General features: G+C 40.8%; 1 protein-coding gene across 16 annotated transcripts in view; it reads right to left on the reverse strand.

Annotated features, from left to right (window-relative positions):
• NRG1 (neuregulin 1) overlaps positions 1 to 20697 on the reverse strand; it is a 431945-nt gene that overhangs the window by 117699 nt on the left and 293549 nt on the right. For 12 of the 16 annotated variants that reach the window (XM_010400018.4, XM_010400016.4, XM_010400013.4 and 9 more), the window contains 2 exons: positions 12548 to 12677; positions 5772 to 5830 (listed from right to left, as the gene is read on the reverse strand). In XM_010400018.4, the coding sequence (XP_010398320.1) occupies positions 5772 to 5830; positions 12548 to 12677 (189 nt within the window). Of the gene's footprint in view, positions 1 to 5771; positions 5831 to 6482; positions 6551 to 12547; positions 12678 to 20697 lie in introns of those variants that run through there. The other 4 variants (XM_039567695.1, XM_019286189.3, XM_019286193.3 and 1 more) reach the window with 3 other exon arrangements.

Below are 20697 nucleotides of genomic sequence, written 5' to 3' on the forward strand. Positions count from 1 at the left end.
GAAAGAAAAAGGAAAAAGTTTCAGAAAAGAGCAATACACTGTACTTAAAAATAAATTACATATGAGAATTACAGCTATTCTGTGTCTGCACATGAAACAGGACAAGGGGGCGCATGGTTACATGGATGGTGCTCAAGTGCACCTTTCTTAGCTATGTGACCAGACGTTCTGCAAGGCTTATACACAAAAATATGTATACATGGCAGGGCATCTGAGCAGCCACAGTCCAGAGAATGCAGCAGGAACCATTAACCCTTAAGATCTTACTGAGATGAACAGGGCTATGGCCTGAGGATGCCACGTGCAATGGCTGATTGGTTTCACATGGGATCATGACAGCAAAGGGATGCTCTACAAAGGGCAGCACACCCCTGCAAATGGGTTATGCACTGCTCTCCCTTCTGGCCCTGCTTCTGTCCCCAGAATGCATATCCTTGCTCCCGTAGGCTGTGATCTGGAGGTAGCTGGCAGTGCTTACTCAGCAGTGGGAGTCCTCTGCTTTGCAAATTGACTGCAGCAGGCCTCCAGCTTCTGGAAAATGAGGAGCCAACCCCTTTTCCCTGTCTTTGGACTGTGCTGCATTGGCAGAACAACTTGTTGACCAGCTGGATGGACCCTGGGGTGCAGGGCCTGATCCCTTTACACAAATCACACACCTACATCAGCACTCCCAGGCCCCAGCAGCTGGGGGTAAGGAGGAGCACAAGCTTCCCCCCAGCAGGTACCCTAGGACACCCTTCCCATGGGGCCAACACCACAGCCATGGTAGCTCTTGCCTTTTTTTGTTCCTGTGTGCTGTGAAATTTAAATCCAATGGTAATTTTCACGGCAAATTGATTTTTTAATGTCTATTGCACACATGGGGAATGTCAACTCTTCATTGCCAATCAGTAACATCTTAAGGGTTAAGTTGGAATCCATCCAGGTCTCTTCCTAAAGAGCCAGTATCACATGCCTACCTGAACTCTGCTAACGATATACATTAGTTGCATAGAAAGCTTGATTGAGTCTTCAGTAAAATGAATGACATGCCCATGCATATACATTGCTGTAATTATGCTTGCTTATAGGTAAGACACCTAGTTTGAAGGTAATTTAATTTTAGGGAAGTCATTCATATCATGCAGTTTCTATTTAATATAATTCAATAGGAAGTTGGTATTTAAAATGGGAAGGTATTCTGGCTGAAAGGCCTAACAAGAAAACATGCTGAAGAAACATGCATTGCTTATTCAAACCTACATGTTATGTAGCTCTTACTTATCTATGGTATTCCTAGTTACATTCCCTAGATCTGATAAGCAGAATGTCCCAATACTTCTCATTTTATAAACAGGTGATTATTTTTGATACTTTCCTACTTAGCCTGATATTTCTGCATACTTTTTACATGCAGTGTGGCTTCTATTGAGTAGAACCTAGAGGTGCTCTAAGAACAAATACAATTAATCATTTTTAACAACTCAGTTTTCATTCTGGTTGTGGCTGGGGGGACGTGCCAGTATTGCAAGAAAAAATACTTAGGAAGCAATTTTTTCCCCCCAAAGTTACTTAAAATTACAACTTGTTGGATATACTGTAGCCCGCTGAGATGCAGTGTCTACAGAACAAGAGGATGGTGCCTGGAAATGTGGAACAGAATCCTCCAGACCTGCATGCTCTGTTTACGAGTGGTGTGCCACAGCTGCTGGGCACTCAATATTTTGGGATGGCTACTGTATGGATACAGGTGGGTGGGTAGCCTGGAGACATGGCGCCCAGTGTGAGGTGACCACTACCTCAGGTTTTTGCAGAGACCTTGCGCTTGGCAAAGGAAGGATCCATTGGATCAACTGAAACAGCAGAGAGGTCCAGGGAGACCGATTTCAACTCGGAAGCATCAATGTGTCATGCTTCTGTCTGTGGGTAACAAAAAATTCTAAAAAAATATAAATTCTTCTTCATGCAATTTCAATTGAAAACAAACTCAAATCTCCTAAACTATCACAGAGCAGATATGTATGTCAGCCATTTCTATTTGAGGGACAGGGATACGGTCTCTTTGTGACATTAGATTCCACTTTGGATCCAAAATCTGGTTCATTTCAATAGTACTCAGGTTGCAAAGTTGGTTTTGAAGTTGATGTGTTAAGTCCTATGGCTCCTGTAAAAGTCACAACTGGTTCAAATCTCAGAAGCATGGAAAATTTGTCCTTTCATAATTTAAGTATCCTGTCATAGCAATTTTAGTACTTAGTGAACATTAACTGAGTAGTTTATAGTGAAAACCTGTCTTTTTTAATGTTGAGCAAAAGATGGACAATGGCATTTTTCAAATCTGTTTGTTCATTTAGGAGTCTTGGTCTCAGCACATAAAGTGTACAATTTAGGGTGCTGAAAGGCTTTAGAAAACGAAAGTTTCAGGTAAGATTGTCTACTACCCTCATACAGATGTGACTACTTGAGAAATATATAGAAAATGGGAAATACCGAGGTAGTAGAATAGCTAAAGGCAGACTTTTGAAGACCTGTAGTTTATATGAAAAGGCTGAAAAATCAAGGCCATCACACAGTAACTAGCTCTAGAATATTGGAGCTTTTCTCAACTCTTGCTCCCTTTAATGACTCAGTGAGGTTCACCGTGACAATATGAGGCAGGGCTATCAACTAAAAAGAAAATTCCTTCTGTCCCTCTTGGTACCGTCACTCTTGCTCATCAGGGATGGCAGAGCTAAAATGGATATGATTTAAAGTGGTGGCCCATGCTGAAGGAAGGCATGGACCGTGCTCAGCTGATGCCCAAGAAGGCCCACAGCATGCCCCTGGGCAGTTCTAAATCCACAATTCATATGTAATAGTTAACTAGTGAAGTAGGCAAGTCCACTGGCCCTTTGGGTGGGGTCCTTGGTCCATCAGGGACATTTAAGAAGACAAAGGGTTTATATGTGATAAAACTCCAGAGAGGCTTCCTCAACCTTCTATTAATTCATGGCTTTCTTATCCCTGGGATCATTCTGCACAGTGATGCTATGAGAGTTCTCATGCCTAACTACATGAAAATTACCCAAAAACTTTTAATGTTAACTCATTACTTTTGCTCTCCTCTACTTGCCTTGATTCGTTGACTTCAGGGAGAGAATGTGTGAACATTCAGAGACAGCAAATATATCTGCATGGAGCAGATCTATTTTTGCAACCATTTGTGGATTGCCTTCTGCTGTCTTATGGACCAGTGGTGGACCATGAGCCTCAAAGTCAAAGCAGTCACAGCAAAAATACAGGGTAGCACGCCTGGTAGCAGTTGTGACTGCTGTACTCAAGAAAAGGACACTACAGGGTCTGCCAGCCAGGCTCCTGAGATGAGTCAAGATAAGCCAGTTAGCCATGTACTCTGGTGAGACAGGGCATTTCCAGAATGCCCAGTGGTGCCTTGTTCTGATCTGGCAAAACGTCCTCAGCCCATTAACTTCAGGACTCTCAAATACCAGCTCCAGGGCAGATTTCTGAAGACAATTTTCTTTAACAGCCAAACTGAGACAGTAACAGCTCATCAGTAGGCAAACTTGGCATGGCACCCCACTGCCTTTCTCTCCAAATGAGGAAAGACCCTTCTGAACGCAAGTGAAATTAGATAGCTGTATAGTTCACACATACACTTTTGTTTCCTACTAGCACTTATGTTGTTTAGCATCCCAATTTGCTCTGTACTTTGCAAAAGCTGCATCTACAGAGCTAAATTAATCAACCACAACACTTGGTGCAAAATATGAGCTTGGCTTTAAGCCTCAGATGCACCATTCGCCTTTAGAGAACTGTCACTGAAGTTCTCTTTTGAATAGTATGCTCTGGTCAGCTTTGGGTTTAATAATAAAAAGTCATATAAATGCTTCTTCATTTATTTTTTTTTTAGTTAAGTATAAATGTGCCCTCAGTGGACCCTTTCCAAAAGTGTCATTTCAAGATGTTTAGCAGTATAAGAAACCAGATGTTGTAGTGCAGATGCAGGGCAGGCAGGAGCACCAGAGTCTCATAGCCATTGGCTGGGGCTCTCAGAGTGGCCCAAGGGAGGTAGTGGTGTGTTCTCCTGCCTCTGCATTTCAAGGAGAGGAAGGGCTTGACCAACTTAAGTACTAACACTGAGCGTAACTCTTGCAGCAAGGCAAGGGCATCTGTGCCTTTTCTATGCAGGCAACTTCAGAAAATCTCAATCTGGTGTCTTTAAAAATCCCAACCAGAGTTAGGTTGAACGAATGAAAACCCACCTAAATTTTTTTTTCTCCTAGGGAGAATATAAAGAATATAAATATATATAAAGAATATAAATAAAGGGATTTATAATCAACATACAATTCTTCTATAGTTTTCAGATAAAATTCAGCAGCAAACAATGGATCTCGTATTTTTACACCGCCTCCTTTTAAATTATTCTTCTAAGATCAGAAAATCTTAACAGCACTTTTCACCACAATCCACAGAAAAGGCCACTTAAATCTAACATTTGGTAAACAAATACTGTAATAGCATAAAAAATTTTAAATCCATAGTTACCAGAGGCTTTTAAATATAACTCACACTAATAAAGCTTTTAAAACAGGGCATAAAATGCCCACTCGAGTGCTGGAAGGTCTGGTCCCCAGTCAGCACTCTTGGGATTTATGAGGGTAGCTTCCATGACGGAAAGTATGAATTATGTATGGATGTTCTTCATCCATCAGTATAAGAGAAAACCTGTGCATTTCTTCAGGCTCCAAAATGTCCAGCACGTGCTTACAGCTTTTTGTCCTATATACCAATGGAAATTAAATCAAGCTAGCCTATAACCTTTCTGTGCTGGCAAGTAATCCATCAAAAAAAAAATTGTTTTTATAATACTGCTTTTAGATCACAGTACATTCTGATGCCAGCAACAATTGATTGTGAGTAGTACACATGCATTTAAATGTAAGATCTAAGCAATTTTCTTATATGTTACCCTTGACTTTGCTATAGCCAAAGAGAGAAAATAGAGTGTACCTGCTGTTACTCCCTGTCAAGTAATAATAATTAGCCCACTCCTCCATAGGAAACCTTATGGGATGAGACGGCAGTGCTGATTCTAGCAGTCTGTGTATGTGCATGTCTGATACTTTCATTTGGCCAAGTAATCCTTGATCTCTTGCACCTGTTACCCATGATATACCCAAAATATGTTAGACCCCATTGTTTAAGTCATCTCTCCCCCCTTTCTTTTTCTTTCTGTGCTCTTTCCACTGAAGCCTGAACAATGAGGAGGAAGAACATGTTAATCCTGTTCGGCAGGTGCTCATTAGAAACAATGTAAGCACTTCAGTTGCCCTTAACCTCTAGCTCCAAATGCAAATCTCGTATGTAAGTAGAGGACCAGCTACCCATCCTTTGGTTGAGGGAGTGCTGGCCTGTAACATGACTCATAAGTGTTTTGTGGCAAATAAAATGAGAGACTTTTAAAATGCCTTTTTTGTACTTTTTCTGCTTGATGTCAGCAGGGAGTCCATATCACACGTTCAACGTTAATTTCACAGCATTCCTAAGTCTTGCATTTCCCCATACCCTCAATGCCAAACAACCCCAGGATTGCTTTTTATTATAATTTGCAATTGCTTTTTGTTATAATTTTCATGCAACAGGCAGAGAAAATCAATATTAGGCCTTAGGCAACAAATCTAGTTACAGGTTAAAAAAAAATAAAACTGGAGGAAAGATGCAGCGACAAGAAAGCAGCACCGACTGAGCATGCTTCTACTGCAGCACAGACAGAAAAGTAGTGGACGTACTGTAGAAGCTGGCCATTACGTAGTTTTGGCAGCGATCACCAGTAAATTCATTTGGGCACCTGAGAGGAAAAACAAACAAAAAAAATGGTAGAGAAAAAAAACAGAGAAAAGAGAAGAGGTGAATATACGCTAAGAAAGAAGCTCCTTCAGTGTGAACTGATATGACTTGGTGAGTTCACTTTCAGAAACTGAATCTCGGTTTAGCGTGTCAAAATAGCTCAGGATGTTGAGAGCAAGTCATTTGCTCTGTGGAAATGTAAAGAAATCCCCCCTGCAAAACCAGCCAAAACCAAACCAATCCAGATCAAAGTGTGTTTCAAGATCTCAGACAGAAATTCACCATTCCAGAGACCCAAATTGGTTTTAGGATGCTCTTTCCACAAGGCAGCAAGGACACAAGATCTGTACATACTCATCTCCATGAGTTTGGTCTTTTAGGGTTGCACTATGCAGCAGTCTCCCAAACAGAAAAACTGCCATTGTGTGCAAAACAAATGCATCTGTGAATGAATGGAAAGATCAAAAATCACACAAACAAGAAATATTTTGGAGGTCAATAATGCCATGGTGTACAAATTGTACTTCAGAAAATCAGATCATAAATTAGTGAGTAAAGAGGCCGGTTCCAGCTGAACTGTGAAAACACCAAGTACTATTGATTTTGTTGCTGTAGTTGGGGAAGAAAGCAAAGTTCAGATTATTTTAACATACTTTCTTTGATTTGGATTTTCATGGGCAGAGTTTCAGTACATCTTGCTCCAGTGAATCCAGGTTGGCACCTAAAGGGCAAAAACGTGATAAGCAATAGTACACCAAAACCACTGCACTAACAGACTTACATCTGCTGGTCTATGGAGTGCGAGTGCATTAAGTGACCTCCTGGTTAGGTGTTAGCGAAAAAAGAGGCAAGAAAGTATAACCTTTCCAGAAGTTAAAACTTTGCAAAAATTTACAGCAAAAATCCATCAGAGAAAAAAAAAAGTCTTTTTGCTTGTCTGTTTTGAAAAAGAAAGGAGAATCATGGCTAGCAAATGTGTACCAGCTCATTGCTTACTCCACCTCATGAAGGGACCAGATTGAGTTCTTTTTTAAAATTTGCAGTGCAGTACATAACAACAATTTACACTGCTGCTTTCATTAGTCACATAAAATCTATGAAAATACCATGATTTCCCTGTTTCTGTGATGGCATGTTGTGCCTTCTGGTAGTTTGCTTTGAGGAGGAATAGTTAATACAGCATCCCAGAAAAGCCACAAAAAGTCCAAAAAGTGAAAGACAAAGTCAAACCCAAGGGAAAGTATATTCAACATGGCTCACAAAAAGATAAAAAGTCAGTCCAGGCAATAAGTAAAATGAGAGGGCAGAAGTGCTCTCAAGATTTGCAGCTCCAGAGTTGTCTGTCCATTCAGTTCATCAGCTCTTCTGCAGAAAACTTCAGTGCAGCTTTCCCCTTGATCATAGAGAAGGGATTTCACTACTATGATTTGCCCATCTTTTCTGCGGCTGCCTATCAATTCTTCCTTCACCTTCATTCTCCATTCTGGGGCAGGGCTCAGGCTCCCAAAATATCACTATAGCAATGCAGGCTTCTTGTGCTTCAGACTTAAGTGTGAATGACTGTCCACCACACCAAGTATCTGTAGATTTCAATCTTTGCTCTTCCTCCTTCTTCTCTCCACTCTTGCTCAGCATGTAACCTGAAATTACGTGATACCTGCTTCCTTCAACACATCTCACTTCTATTGCCTGTCTTTGTGAGGAGTTTGCCATGGTGCAAGAATCTCCCACTCTTTTTCTCCTGCTGATGATATGGTGCTAGCCTCTTTTTCAAATTTCTTCATAATTCACTTGTCAGGTGATAAACAGCTTTCTTATTTGCAAATGCATGTTGGTCAGAAGAATCCTCCACCTCCTCTTCTATCCATCTGAGTTTCATGTGTGCTGAAAGCTGTCCCAATATTTTAAATTCTGCTTTCCCACAATTGCCTCTAGCCCTAAAAAACAGGGATGCTGCCCTTGCACAAGTGAGACTTTCAGAAGATCCGATCAGTGTCAGGGATAAACACTAATATCTTGTTTAAATAAACCATGCAGGAATGATATTTGTGTAATAAAGGTATATTTTGAGGATCTGCAGATGATTCTTTGGAGCTGATTTGCTATAATGATATATTTGTTTATTAAGGAAGGGAATTCCATTTCTTCAGAGCCAAGGTCACATCTTTTGACAAGTACGCAGTGTGGAGAGATCCCAGTTTCCACAGATATATTCAGCTGAGAAAAATGCAACAAGGATAACTCTGTCATTAGAAGATGCTATTGCTGGGCACGACAGAAGACTTTTTGCATATCTTATAGAAGGCAAAATGCTTTTGACAGAAAGCATTTTGATGTGTGTTACTGAATCAAGAGTGAAAATATTTTGCACTATTGTCATCTTGTTACATAGATGTCCCTGGAAAGTTGGCATCTGTGCACGCTTGCTTTCAGTTCACAGGGATCTTTACATCTTGCTCGTCAGGCTCAACTCTACAAATTCCCAAGGAACACGATTGAAAGCCTCATGTTTTCCTCCTGCCACTGACTGCTGGTGGTTGCTTGGTTTGTCTGTGCTTGTTTTCAGATGTTGGTGCAGCTGTGGAGGTGATGAAAACAACTTGAGCACCGGTATAGACAATGCTGAAATCACTTCCAGACCAAGCAGGATCAGCCCTGTCGAGATGGCGCCGAAAACAGTTCAGGTGTGTTTATACTTGCTCTGAAACCATTGCCAGCAAATGGGCTGCAGCACCTGCCCTTGAGAATGGGCCCAGGGCAGGCCAGCTGAGAGGAAAGCTGAGATGAGCCTCTCTGCTTATGATGATGTGTGAATGCTAAAGGCATTTTATTGCTCAGATGTGCACTGCAGCACCGTTTCCAGCACAGTTTGGAAGGTTGTTTCCTGTAGACTGTACTTTTACAATCAGCTTGAGATGTTGTCCTTTCCCAAACACCTCGTCCTACTCAAAGTTTTCAGACATTATTTTTTGTTGTAACTTTCTTTTCTAGATCATTATCCATGTACCATTTTCCTTTTTGACAGTAGCAAAAGTTGAGGTCAAACAACCTAGAGCAAAATGTGTATGTTTGTGCTGTGAGAGCCTTAAAATTTCCTTTCTGCCTTAAAAAAGGCTACCTGGACCATTTATTTATTGTATTAACTGGGTAAAACCAAAATACTGAACCATATGTAATAGAAGAATTGCTTTTTTTCCCTCTACACACAGTAGTTGCAAACAGCAGCATTTGCATGTGTTCAGTGGACACTGAACACATTAAACTGTTTTTCATCAGGAGAGGAATGGCTGGAGGGTTCAGAACTCATATTTCCATTTCATTCACTGCTTACAAACAAATGCATTGTGGGACAGAATGTTTTTATTTCCATGGGAAGTACAGTACTCAGTAGTGCAGTTCATTGCCTAAGTCAGAACTAGTATTTCTATCCTGTCTCTTGAATGAATACTTCTGGAACTGCTGCTTTCATAATTGCTGGTTGGAAGAAACTTCTGCCCATTTCTACTCTACAAAGGCCTTTACATGAAGACAGATATAGAAAATGGCTATATCATTAAAAAGTACATAATTCACTCTTTTGCTGTTAAGAAAAGCAGCAGCACATTTCTATTAAGACAGTAGCATTATTTTCATCCAATGAAATCCAGACATAAATTTCATTCTTCAGTAACAACAAAACCACTAGAAGAGATGTGTCTGCAAGTCAGAAATCAATTAGTCAGACTATCAAGTCCTTCATGGTATGATACTTCAAAAGAGTGCTCTAAAAGTGTAACAGATACCATATTCATATAGATTTTTTCAAGTAGGAAGGAAATGCTAGGATTTTTGGTATTAATTTTGCATTTATTGAAAACTTTTTGTCTTCAATGAACTCGGGGACACATTTCCAACTGAACAGAACGACCTAGGAATCTCAGTCTCATAGGAAGCCAGTAACATCCAGGCTTCCTAAGTCTATGAAGTTTTCAAAATGTGACTCATGTTCCTATGAAGCTTCTGAAAATTTTATACACTAGTTTATTTAAGTAGTCTCAAAGCTTCCTATTTAATCTGTTCTATTTTGAGACTTTGTTTTGCTTGGTCTTGGGCCTTAATTAAAATACATGTGGGGAACATATATGCTACCATAGATGTAGCTGTACAATGCTTTACTAAGTCTTCATACACTTCTCGAGCATTTCACATGGTTACCTCTTGAAAGCAGAGTATTTTCTTGAAGTTCACATCAGTATCTGTAAGAGCAAGATCTGATCCTGTCCAGATGATTACTATATATTTTGTAATATACATTTTTTAAAAATACATAGCCAGATTTTAACCGAAGATGAATTTAGGATTTTTTTTTTTTTAAAACAGAATAGGGGATTTACAAAACCCGAGATATTACTTGGAAATTTCCATGGTTGTTTTGAATCTGAGTCATGTTTTTTTGGTTAGGGATAAAACCAATTTAGAACGATATGGCTTATGATTTAGAAATTTTGTTTTTGCTCTCAACAGATGGACCATATGGAAAAATGTGAACTTGCTACTGAGGCAGAAATATGAAGAGCAAGTACCATATTTCAAGCATTCTGTTTCCAGAAGCATGTTCTGGGAGTAGATTTATTTTCTTAGAACAATGAAGACAATGTGTAGTGGTTAAATACTTATTTTAATTAACTGGAATGGCAGAATAAAAAGTGGACATCTTTATTTTTAAAGAAGTAAGAGGAAAACTGTATTTTGTCGCTTCAATTTCCCAGTACACCCACTTTCAAGTACTCACTTCTATTTCTTATGTAGCTGTATTGCATCCAGTTTTACTACACAACATAAAATTTTGGTGCTGGCAAGTATTAGAGGGCATAGCAAATGCCCCTGCAAAATAGTGGTGGCCCTGACTGTTCCCAGGGTAAGAATCCTTCTCTGCTGCCTCATTGTAAATGAGATTCACCCTGTCTAACTTTACAGCTCTGATGCTTTTTCCAAATAGGTCTTGGACCACCCAGGCAGAGGCACATCTGCCAAATCTGGGAATTGCCTTTTCCTTGAAATCCAGCCCCAGAATTAAAGATTATTTCTTGTCTACAACAGGGAAAAACAGCCCCCACTTTATTCAAATGTCTCCAAGATTTTTTATTAAAAAATTATCCAGTCTGTAACATCATCAAAGAACATACACAGATGTCTGAACTAAAATAAAGAAGTCCCCCTGCCAATGAAGATGGGATACCTCTGAAACTAACAAGACAATATTAATGATTAGCAAGTCAGCTCTATGCTCAGCTTTACCATTCACTGGAGTTTTCTGAATGGGATTGGATAGGAAGTTGAAACACATAAGCTCTTGTACGTGCTCTGGAGAGTCATAGCAAACTGCTCATCTTGAATGCTGGCTTACAACAACCATGTAAATTTAACACAAATCTTTCTTTCTCTTTCTCAAAAAAGAATCCAACCCACAGCATATGTAACTTTTCCATATTCACTTTAGCTAAAAATGATCCTAGAAGTCAATGGAATATTCATGGCTTTCAGCAGCACAGCAATCCATGAAAATCCAAAGCAAAACAAATCCCATGATGTGCAGGTAACATCTTTCTACAAAAAAAGAGAAAACTTACAGGTAAACAGAACACTGTGAGGTTTGGTGGGGCTTTTTGATGGCTTTTGTTTGTTTGTTTTCCTTTAAAAAAAAAAAAACAAAACCCAAAAAACCAAAGACAAGCAGTCAATTTCTTCCTGGCCTCAACAAAAGCATCACAGACCTTCACCTAACACACCTACCAAAGTTATCTCTACAATTAGTGTTTTTCCATTTTTAGTCCTAGTAGACTTTAAAAATTATGCAGTTAACAGCAGATGATGGTCTTCACTGACCACCATCTCTTTGTCTGAAAAACAGCAATATCCACACAAAAATGCACCCTTTTCACTCAGCCCTCTTAAGTACCAAGGATGTTTCCCAAGGTTTAAATGCTGAGTTTCCTCTCAAGCTAGTGAGAAGCAGTCCCTATGACTAGTTAATCTTCAGTGGTAAATGCTACATGACATGCTCCCACACAGGAGGTAAATTTCAGTGCTGTGGCTCTTCATTGATGTTCTCTGATGCAAGGGACTATTGCAGCAGTCCAATACAGCACAGCCAGGACCTGAAAAAGGTGCACAAGCACCCCCCTAAACTAAACTCATATGACTTCATGAATCAAGATCCGCACACAAAATAGTAACCTCCACCATGACCATGACATTCATTGTTTTTTTTATGCAATTAAATGCAACAACAGTTGTGAATCTTGTCTTACCAGAAAACTGCTTGGTTACCACACAAGACAATTAAAATAACAGTTTCTCCTGTACAAAATGTAATACTCAATGCAATTTTCCACACCCTTTTTTTTTGCCTTTCCTTTTCTTTTCTAAATGCAGAATACGTAGTTTACAGTTTCATTATTTCTAACGTAAGGCTGAAGTTGTGTTACTTTGTGCCATATAAACACCAGTGGAAGATACTGTGCCACTATCACACAGAAATATTTCCCAGTTAGCCTCTGCTATGCCTCATATGCCTCTGTAGAACACAGAGGTCATTGTCAGCATTCTTTCCATGTCCACAGGGTTAAAAAATGAAGAAATGCAAGTTCAGAAGAAGATATTTTCAGGTGCTCCTTAAAGAAAAAACCATTTGTGAAACCTGATGTCTCCAACGAAAGAAGCAAATAGGATTTCTTACCTGCAGAGGTATCTTGGGGGGTTTGGGAGGTCTTTAACCATGTAACACTCTCCCCCATTTACACAGAAGGCTTTCTGCTTTATGTCACATTTTGTGAGATGACTTGTCCCAGTTGTAGATGTGGAAGTGGCTGGAAAAGATAAGAATGAAAATACAGATCAGAGGCTGTTTTTCTTTCTGACTGGTAAGTATACTTGTATGTGAGGGAAGAAGTAGGGCTAGGGAGGATCTGGCAAGTCCTTTGAGCTCTCTATCTGCTGCTACCACAAGCACTAATTACTTGACCCTGTATTTTGTTGATTGCCACAGGGAGTGGAGTTTAAATACATACCTCAGAGATACACAACCCCACACTTGGCCTGGGAGGAAGTGAGGGTTTTCCTAGCCCTGTCCATCGAGTGGCCTTAAATGTTTTGCAAGATTCATATATGTTTCATTAAAAATGTGTAATTTATGTGCAGTAACTTACACTGCATTAATTGCATTCAAGTGATTTTGGGGTGTGAGAGTCATTACAGATTGCTGACATAGTGCCCAATAAAATAAGGTCCTGGGTGATATTTCCTTCTGGTATTGCCTTGAAACAGGTATTTTTCAGTAAAGCATAACCAGAGGCTCTGTGCTTATTCAAGACCTCAGTACAGCCACTTCCTTCTCCCCGAGGAGAGGGTGAATGGCTGAATGCTGAGTGTCTCTTTCCTTGCTCAAACGAGAGCTGTGGCTACCCTGGTTTGACGATGTAGGAGGAAGAGAATGGGGAGGTTGGAGGTTTTGCTCCTTCCTGTGCATGTACAATTGCCACCATTGTATCCACAGGAATCTTTGATCCAGAGGCCAGCCTAGCACCTCCTGCAGCTGGGCTCATCTGCATGAGATGAGCATAAGGTTTGGGGCCACCAATGCTGCTAGACACCATTAGGTGTCCAAATTCCTATAAAATGGAAGTTATCAGCCTGACGACAGTGTTTCTTAGCTTACTCCCTGCTGCATTTAGGGAATACCTAGAGAAAGCAGGAGCCCTGTTTAGTTAGCAACCTTCAGGGAGGCTGCCAGGGAAGGATAAATAATCACAGTCTTAGGACTTGCCAAGGCAGTTTCTGTCAAGGATATGCTTTTCACTGCTCACAGAAGCAACTCAACTTATGCCCCCAATGAGTGGGATAAGCCCCTTTGGTGGTGACTGTCTGCCCACACTGACTGCAGGTGAAGCTTAAACTCTTGACAATATGCCCAAAGACTTTAAATGGCTAAAACTAACTGAAGTGATCACCTGCAAACTGTAAAAAGTGGTGGAAATTCTTGCATGATATTTGTTTATCTCTAGAGACACAGAAGTTGGTAATTTTGTTATTGTGATCAAAAAATCCCAATATTTTTGTTTCTGAAAGACAGTTTGTACCCTGAGGTGAAACAATGCTATTACCTATTGACTGATTTCACTGGAGTTGACTAGAAAGCTGCAAACACCTACAGTAAAGTTGTCTGATATTTGAAGCCTTTTCTAGCACAAAGGCACCCAAGGGACATGCTTATAATAGGCGATGTGTGACATTCTACCATTTCCTGGACACACTGAATCTGAAGAAAACATGGTTTTAGCAGATTGACTATGAACAAATACCACTTACACATTTTGAACTGTAGTATGATATAGTCCCTGCCACATTTCATTTTTATGCATTTCCCATTATCTTCCAGGTAAATGCATTTTTAGCACTCAGCACCTGGGAAAGTGCACCACCTTGGCTTCTTTCTCTTTCTTGCATGCTGCCTTGCTTGTATGGGATGGTCTCCTCTAACAGGCCAGGAAAAACCCTCTTGTGACCTCTTCCAAAACTGAAACTCCCTCCTGCTTCTCACTTGCATCTAGCCATTGTGTTACATCTCCACAGATCCTGATCTTGACTGGGGCCTCTAAGTGTTAATGAAATGCAAACATGGAGTACAGATTCCTCTTAACACATTCCTTTCTCCTGGCCCCTCAAAGCATGATTTATAACCTCTCAGACCAGGATAAATTTAAGTCTTGTCTAGGGGCAGGAAAAGGGGTCATGTTTTAAGAGTAGTCTGACACTCTTTCAGCTAGCACCAGTTCAAACAGGACTTTGCACGCAATGTTGACAAAAGGTTGGCCTACAGACTGCCATCCGCTCAGCAGTGAAGGGTCCTCTATGTTTGATGTCAGAGGCTTGACCACCATCCTTGAGGATCTCTCCTCCTTTAGGATGGGGAGATTTGTCTTGTAGAAGAGCCTTTCCTTCTCTGCTGGTTTGAAAGGGGTCTGGATTATTATCCTAAAGGAGATGCCTGACTTGACAGGCTATGTCATACCAAGTTCTAGGATGTAACAAATGTGGGTGAACAAATTTTGTCTGTGTAGTAATGCATGCTTTGAAGCTTTTGTGAGTCTCAACAGGCAAACTCAATATTAAGCTTATCACTGCTGATAACCTATGCACCCTTTAATAAAGTTAAAGGACACACTTCAAGCTGTGAGCCAAATACTCTGAGGATGTCTTCAAGCTCAGAAAACCGGTGCATTAATTTGCGAGGGGGAAAAAAACAATATTGTCTGCAACGCTTTTGAAAACAGAACTCCACCACTTCGCTACTCTGCTGGCTAATGTAATGTTTTAAATTGAAAAATGAAGGTAGATACAGTAACAAGTGGACTTGTAGCTATCTGTAATTGTTTCCATAATCTCGCTTACTTGATTTTTCTTTAAGCAGAAGCTCAATCAAAACCGGAACACCATGGAGTTTCAAAGTTAACAGTCATTTCCCAGCTGGTGTAAGTGAGATTTGGACAGAAGCAATTGCTCTGAACTGACTACTAGAGATGGGAATAATCTGCAGCTCTCAGAGAAATCTCATGAGGCAAAGGCTTCACACATATTTGTGATGAGTATCTTTACCCTTGTTTTGAGCATCACTGTTGTATAAATCTTGCACAAGAATTTTCTCTGCATTACTGATCTGCTGGCATCATAGTCCCTGTCTGCCTGAGCTTTGTAATGGGTTAAGGGGAGGAAAAAAGTCTCCAGGGAATTAGTTCTGATGTTAATTTTTCTTCGCAAAGTATGCATAGTTTTTATGGCTTACGGCCAGCATTCAGTGTATGCACTGTAAGCCTGCTTTGCCAATTAAATACAAGAAACACTAACTACGGTTTTGGGTTTCACTTAAAGCCACATAATGGAAGAAATATGGTGTTTGGGAGCAGGTGTTCATCAGAGTCCATTTCATACAGTCCATAACTAGCCCCAAAATATGGCCTTTCCATACATCTCTAGCAGACGTGGTCTTGGAAGATGTTTAATGGGAATGACCAGCAGTGATGAGGTAAAGCACACAGCTGTAGAACATGTATCTGTACATTGTTACTTCTTCACCTAGTCAAAATTTGTATCTCCTTTTTTTTACATAATGTTTTCTTCAGCTAGACAAGCACAAGAGAGAAAAGCTGTTTTGTTCTAGAGTCCTATACCAAACACTTAGCTTACCACAAGGACTAAATTACACACATTACAGGTAAATCACAATTTGAAAATATCACACGAGAGAATACCTGAAAACACTGCGTAGTCTACTTTCCCCTCTCCCTTCCTTGAAGGCAGAAACACCATATTTTAAAAAGCAACTGCAGGCAGTGTGAACAAGGTCACTACTAGTAATGCAAATATTCACATGGCACTAAAAAACAATGAGATCGGTTCCCATCAACAGGAATTGCCTAAAGACATTAACAAGAAGAAAAACAGAAGCTATTCCATTATACAAAAACAGTTCTCTAAAAGGTGAATTACTGCTGTAAAACTACCTCAGGTTCATTTCATGTCAAGCAGACAAAACTTCATGTAATTCTGTTCTTACCTGGAGAATCTCTGACCCTTTTTTCCTGGTCTGAAACAGAAAAATGCATTCTCTTTCTGTCTCTTGCTTTCCAAAAAACCCTCTGATGTTTAGTGGCTACAGCACCAAGACTCCCAGACCCTGCACAGATGAGACAGTCCACTGAGAGGAGTCCTAAGGGATCTCAGGCTTAATTCAGACTAAGAGGGAAGAGCTTTGCAACCTAAACAGAATAGTATCCATGCCTCTTTGAATTGAGTTTCTGCAAAGCTGCTGTAAAATCAGAGGACACACTCAAAGTCGTGCAAGGTGGCTAGTGAGATGCTTATGACTCGATGGAGACAAAGTGGCAGCTGCAGCACAATGGAAGGTTTGCCATTCTCATGGCAAGGCCATTTACTGAGGTAAATATGCCACCTTATGGGACTGCAGATGGACACCTTTCCTTTTGTGAAGCTGTGGCTCATGCCAATGGAGAGAAAGGGACCTGCATGGAGTGAAGGATGGACTGAGGGAGAGAAGGAGGTGATGAGAGAGTGCACACAAGCAAGCTTTGGGGTGATAGAGTTTCTGCTCCCAGTTGAAAGCCAGCTTTACTAACTCATATTCCAACACTTGTAGCTCATTCACTTCTTCGAAAGCACAGTCCAGTTCCCTCTTGACTTGCTAATGTGCACAGCCCTGATCTATAGGGTAGGGTGATTTTCTGTGTAACCTTGGCTGTAGCATTTAATTCCTCTGTATCTCCATGAAACCGCCTACATTTTCTTCCCACTGAGTATTGAGCCTCTTCAACTCACTCTGACTTCCCTGATGAATCCAACTTGCAAAGTACTTACAGTACAGAAAACCTTGGCATTTCTGTACTGCACTGAATGAGGAAAGTTGCTGGTTCCAGTGTAACTGTGGGCAGCAGAAACTATATGTGTACTTTCAAGGAGAACAGAAGCCAAAACCTGAGAGCAATCAAAAATTAGCCCCTTTCTGAAGAGACAAGAATTTCCATTTTACCAGGTGTGTAAAAAGATGTATTTTATACAGTCCTTCATACTTAATTGTTCCAGACCTGGAACTGGATTCATGTAGCTATGAACATGCCAAAGGTTTGAAAAAACTACCAACACCAACGAACAAACACCAGAGGAAAAAACCTCCAAAACAACCAAGTCTCTATATGAGGCATTTACGGTCTATTTCATGGGGCTGCTCAGAATTTTTCACATTGTTTTTGTGATTTAATACCCAAAACTAGCTGCTCAGTCCAGTTAAAATTTTTTTCAGCCTCTCTCTTCGCAAATAACATGCAGTGTAACAGATTCCTGGGACTTCCACAGGAGAGGAGGATCTGTTCAGCCAGCAGCTGGAATTGAGTGCTTACAAGTTAGTGGAATGGTTCTCCGGCCCTAAGACAGTGGTTTCTCACTTTGGCACTATCTCTAGGAAGATCAGGGCCAGCAAGAAGGAAACAGGAAATTGCCAGGTCTGCAAGATAGAAACTTCAGGAAAGATTGAGAGCACATAAACTTTTGCTGAACCAAGGCGGCATGTCTGTCTTCCCCCTATGACACGGACTCAGCAGTGGCTTCCTTCCACAAATCCAACCTTAGCAAAGCAAAGTAAAAAAAATAAAAAAAAAAGAAGAAAAACAAAGCACAGACGCTTCAGCTTGCTGCACCACCCGATCACTTCCTCCCCGATAGGCCAACAGACTGACCCAGTTGGCAGGCGCATGACTGTGAGACCTGCACAGCATCTGGCTCACCACAGAGGGTCAAGAGGTGACACATGCTAAACACTGCTGATCAAGAAGATTTTTTGTTTGTGTCATTTAACTTCGAGATGGTAGAAAGGATGGGCACAGACACACAAAGTTCACAGGTTGTTAGTGAGGAAATGCAATTACTGCTTGCAAAAGTTTTCAGAACAAGGGTGGAAAACACAGGCTGTGGAAAAATGCTAGTGAATGAAAAGACCTGGTTGAAACTGGGCTTTGAGACAAGGCATACTTTTTCACTGCCATGAAAAATGTCAGCTTTCACTTGACGGTGGTGTGATAAGCAAAAGGTCTGTAAGACCCTTTAGAAAACATTCCCCACTTGGTGAAGGGAGACTTGAATGGCAAAACACAAGGCAGTGACAGACCAGAGCATCCCAAGAGGAAAAATGTGTGTGTGGTAGGAAGGGACAGAAGGAAAAGAAAAGAAAGGAGGTGCAGAGGAAATATGCATAGATTGAACCAGTGCAGGAAAAACAGGTCGAAGCTCAGGAATGCTAAACTGACAGCCAGACAAGGAAGTTCTTTTACTGTTGAGAGACAACTTTGCAAATGCCAGGAATGGGTGGGAGGGTCTGAAAATGTAGAGACCTTAGATTAAAGTAGACAGCAGACAAGGAGCTGAACACAAATGTCATGATACAATGAATGTTCTCCAGTGTGGGGTCCTTTGCTGTACTGGAGAACATCCCATCATGCAGAAAAACCTGAGTGGCCAAATAAACTGTTGGAAAGGATTCCTGGCTCATCTTGTTTTGGAGGCCACAAGGCCTCTTCTCCATGCTTGCTGTGCAGCAAGGCAAGGTACAAAACTCATTGGGCTGGAAGTTTGTAATGGGCTGAGCCCATGCTAAACAACACATGATACATCTGTTAGGGGGTGCTTCATCATGTGTGTCTTACTCCTGTATCTTCCACAGAGCTCTGAAAGGTCTCTTCAGGCTGCTGTCCACCAAGGCAGGTGCAGAGGAGGCTGTCAAAACTGAAAAGGACACTTAGGGTGGAGGTGAAGCTTCACAAAGCAAGAGCTGCCTGGATAGTCCAGTTCCTGCCCTGTTAGTCCTGATCCCAAGGGAACCATTGCATTCAGAAGAGAAAACAGCTGTTGGACAGGTGAGAAGCCATCTCCTGCTGAGTGCCAAGGCACAGATTCCAATCTCAGGAAAACCAACTGCACCAAATCACTGAGCAGGTCATGCTTTCCCATTGTTATGACCCTGTCTAATCAATGAGAAAGGTGCTGTTGCAATCATCTGCAGCTTCACTGCAGCCTGGAGAGGTTACTGATGGGATCTACATGGAAATCAAACTGCTGGCAGGAGGACTGGACTCAAGACAGTGAAGACGAGAACTTGGGCTCTTTTCTCAAATTCCAAACATCCCTATTCTGCAAGGCAGAGTGGGGAGCATCCTAATCCAAACAGCATCATTTCTGTATAGAGCAAACCACCATACGAGGTGGTTTTAACTCAAGATGACTTTTCACTTAAAAAGTGGGGAAAAAGAACTTTGACAGAATTGAAAGAACAAACACACAAAGACTATGAAGATTATGAAGACAGATTGCTGTCCTTCAAGAAAATGTCCAGAGGGAACCTGAACACTATCTTGAGGCCCTGCCAGCTACCCAAATCCAACTGCAGATTTGGTATGGCAGCAAGCTCCCTGAGAAATCAGACAGCAAGTACAGCTGTACTAACACTGCTTTCCCTGCCTCAGGATGCAAAATCTGGGTTTTTTTCCCTATTTCAGTCCACATATGATCCTTTCTCTGAGGGTTGATCATTTAGCTCACTTGTGCTGTAACCAACATTCAATTACTAAAATAAATAATGATAGGAAATCTAGGTCTGATTAGCTGCAGTTAGATTCAGCTCAGGTAGCAGTGCCGTCTTACTACCCCTGAAAGTTACTGTGGTAGAGGATTGTATTACAGATTCCATCTGGTACCATCAAGTTTGCCCTAATGGGTATGTAGTGATACTGACATAACTATTTCCTTATCACGCTGAGTACTGAAATAATTTCATTCCATTATAACATAGTCAGTCAAAATCTATTCTTGTTCCTCTTTTCCTCTGAAGGATTTTTCTTATTAATTCCAAGTAACCAATTATACTTCCGCAAATCAGTGCAAAATGTCTTTACCTCTTTAGTTCTATCTACTCACAGAGAAGCAGGGATAATAAAGACTATTTAGCAGCTTGTGAAAGGAAGCGTGAAAGCTTTCTATTACAAACTATGTTTCATATAAAGTCAACATGATAATCCCTGTCATGAATCCTCCTTCAGGAAAGCACTGCAGCAAGAATATACCTAAAAATGAACCAATAAGCCCACACAAATCTGAGATTGCACTCAAGCACCTGCTTAATTTATTGTCACATTCACTTCCATGTTTTCCCCTGTGTCTTTATAAAGTTTTTATGAAGGAGAATGGATTTCAGCACAGTGTTTAGCCTTGTTGAAAGCAAGACTTGCCCACTGAAATACCTCATGTTAAATAAGTTTGCAAGAGGAGGCT

This window comes from Corvus cornix, chromosome Z, assembly GCF_000738735.6.
Source record: "Corvus cornix cornix isolate S_Up_H32 chromosome Z, ASM73873v5, whole genome shotgun sequence".
NCBI lineage: Eukaryota > Metazoa > Chordata > Aves > Passeriformes > Corvidae > Corvus > Corvus cornix.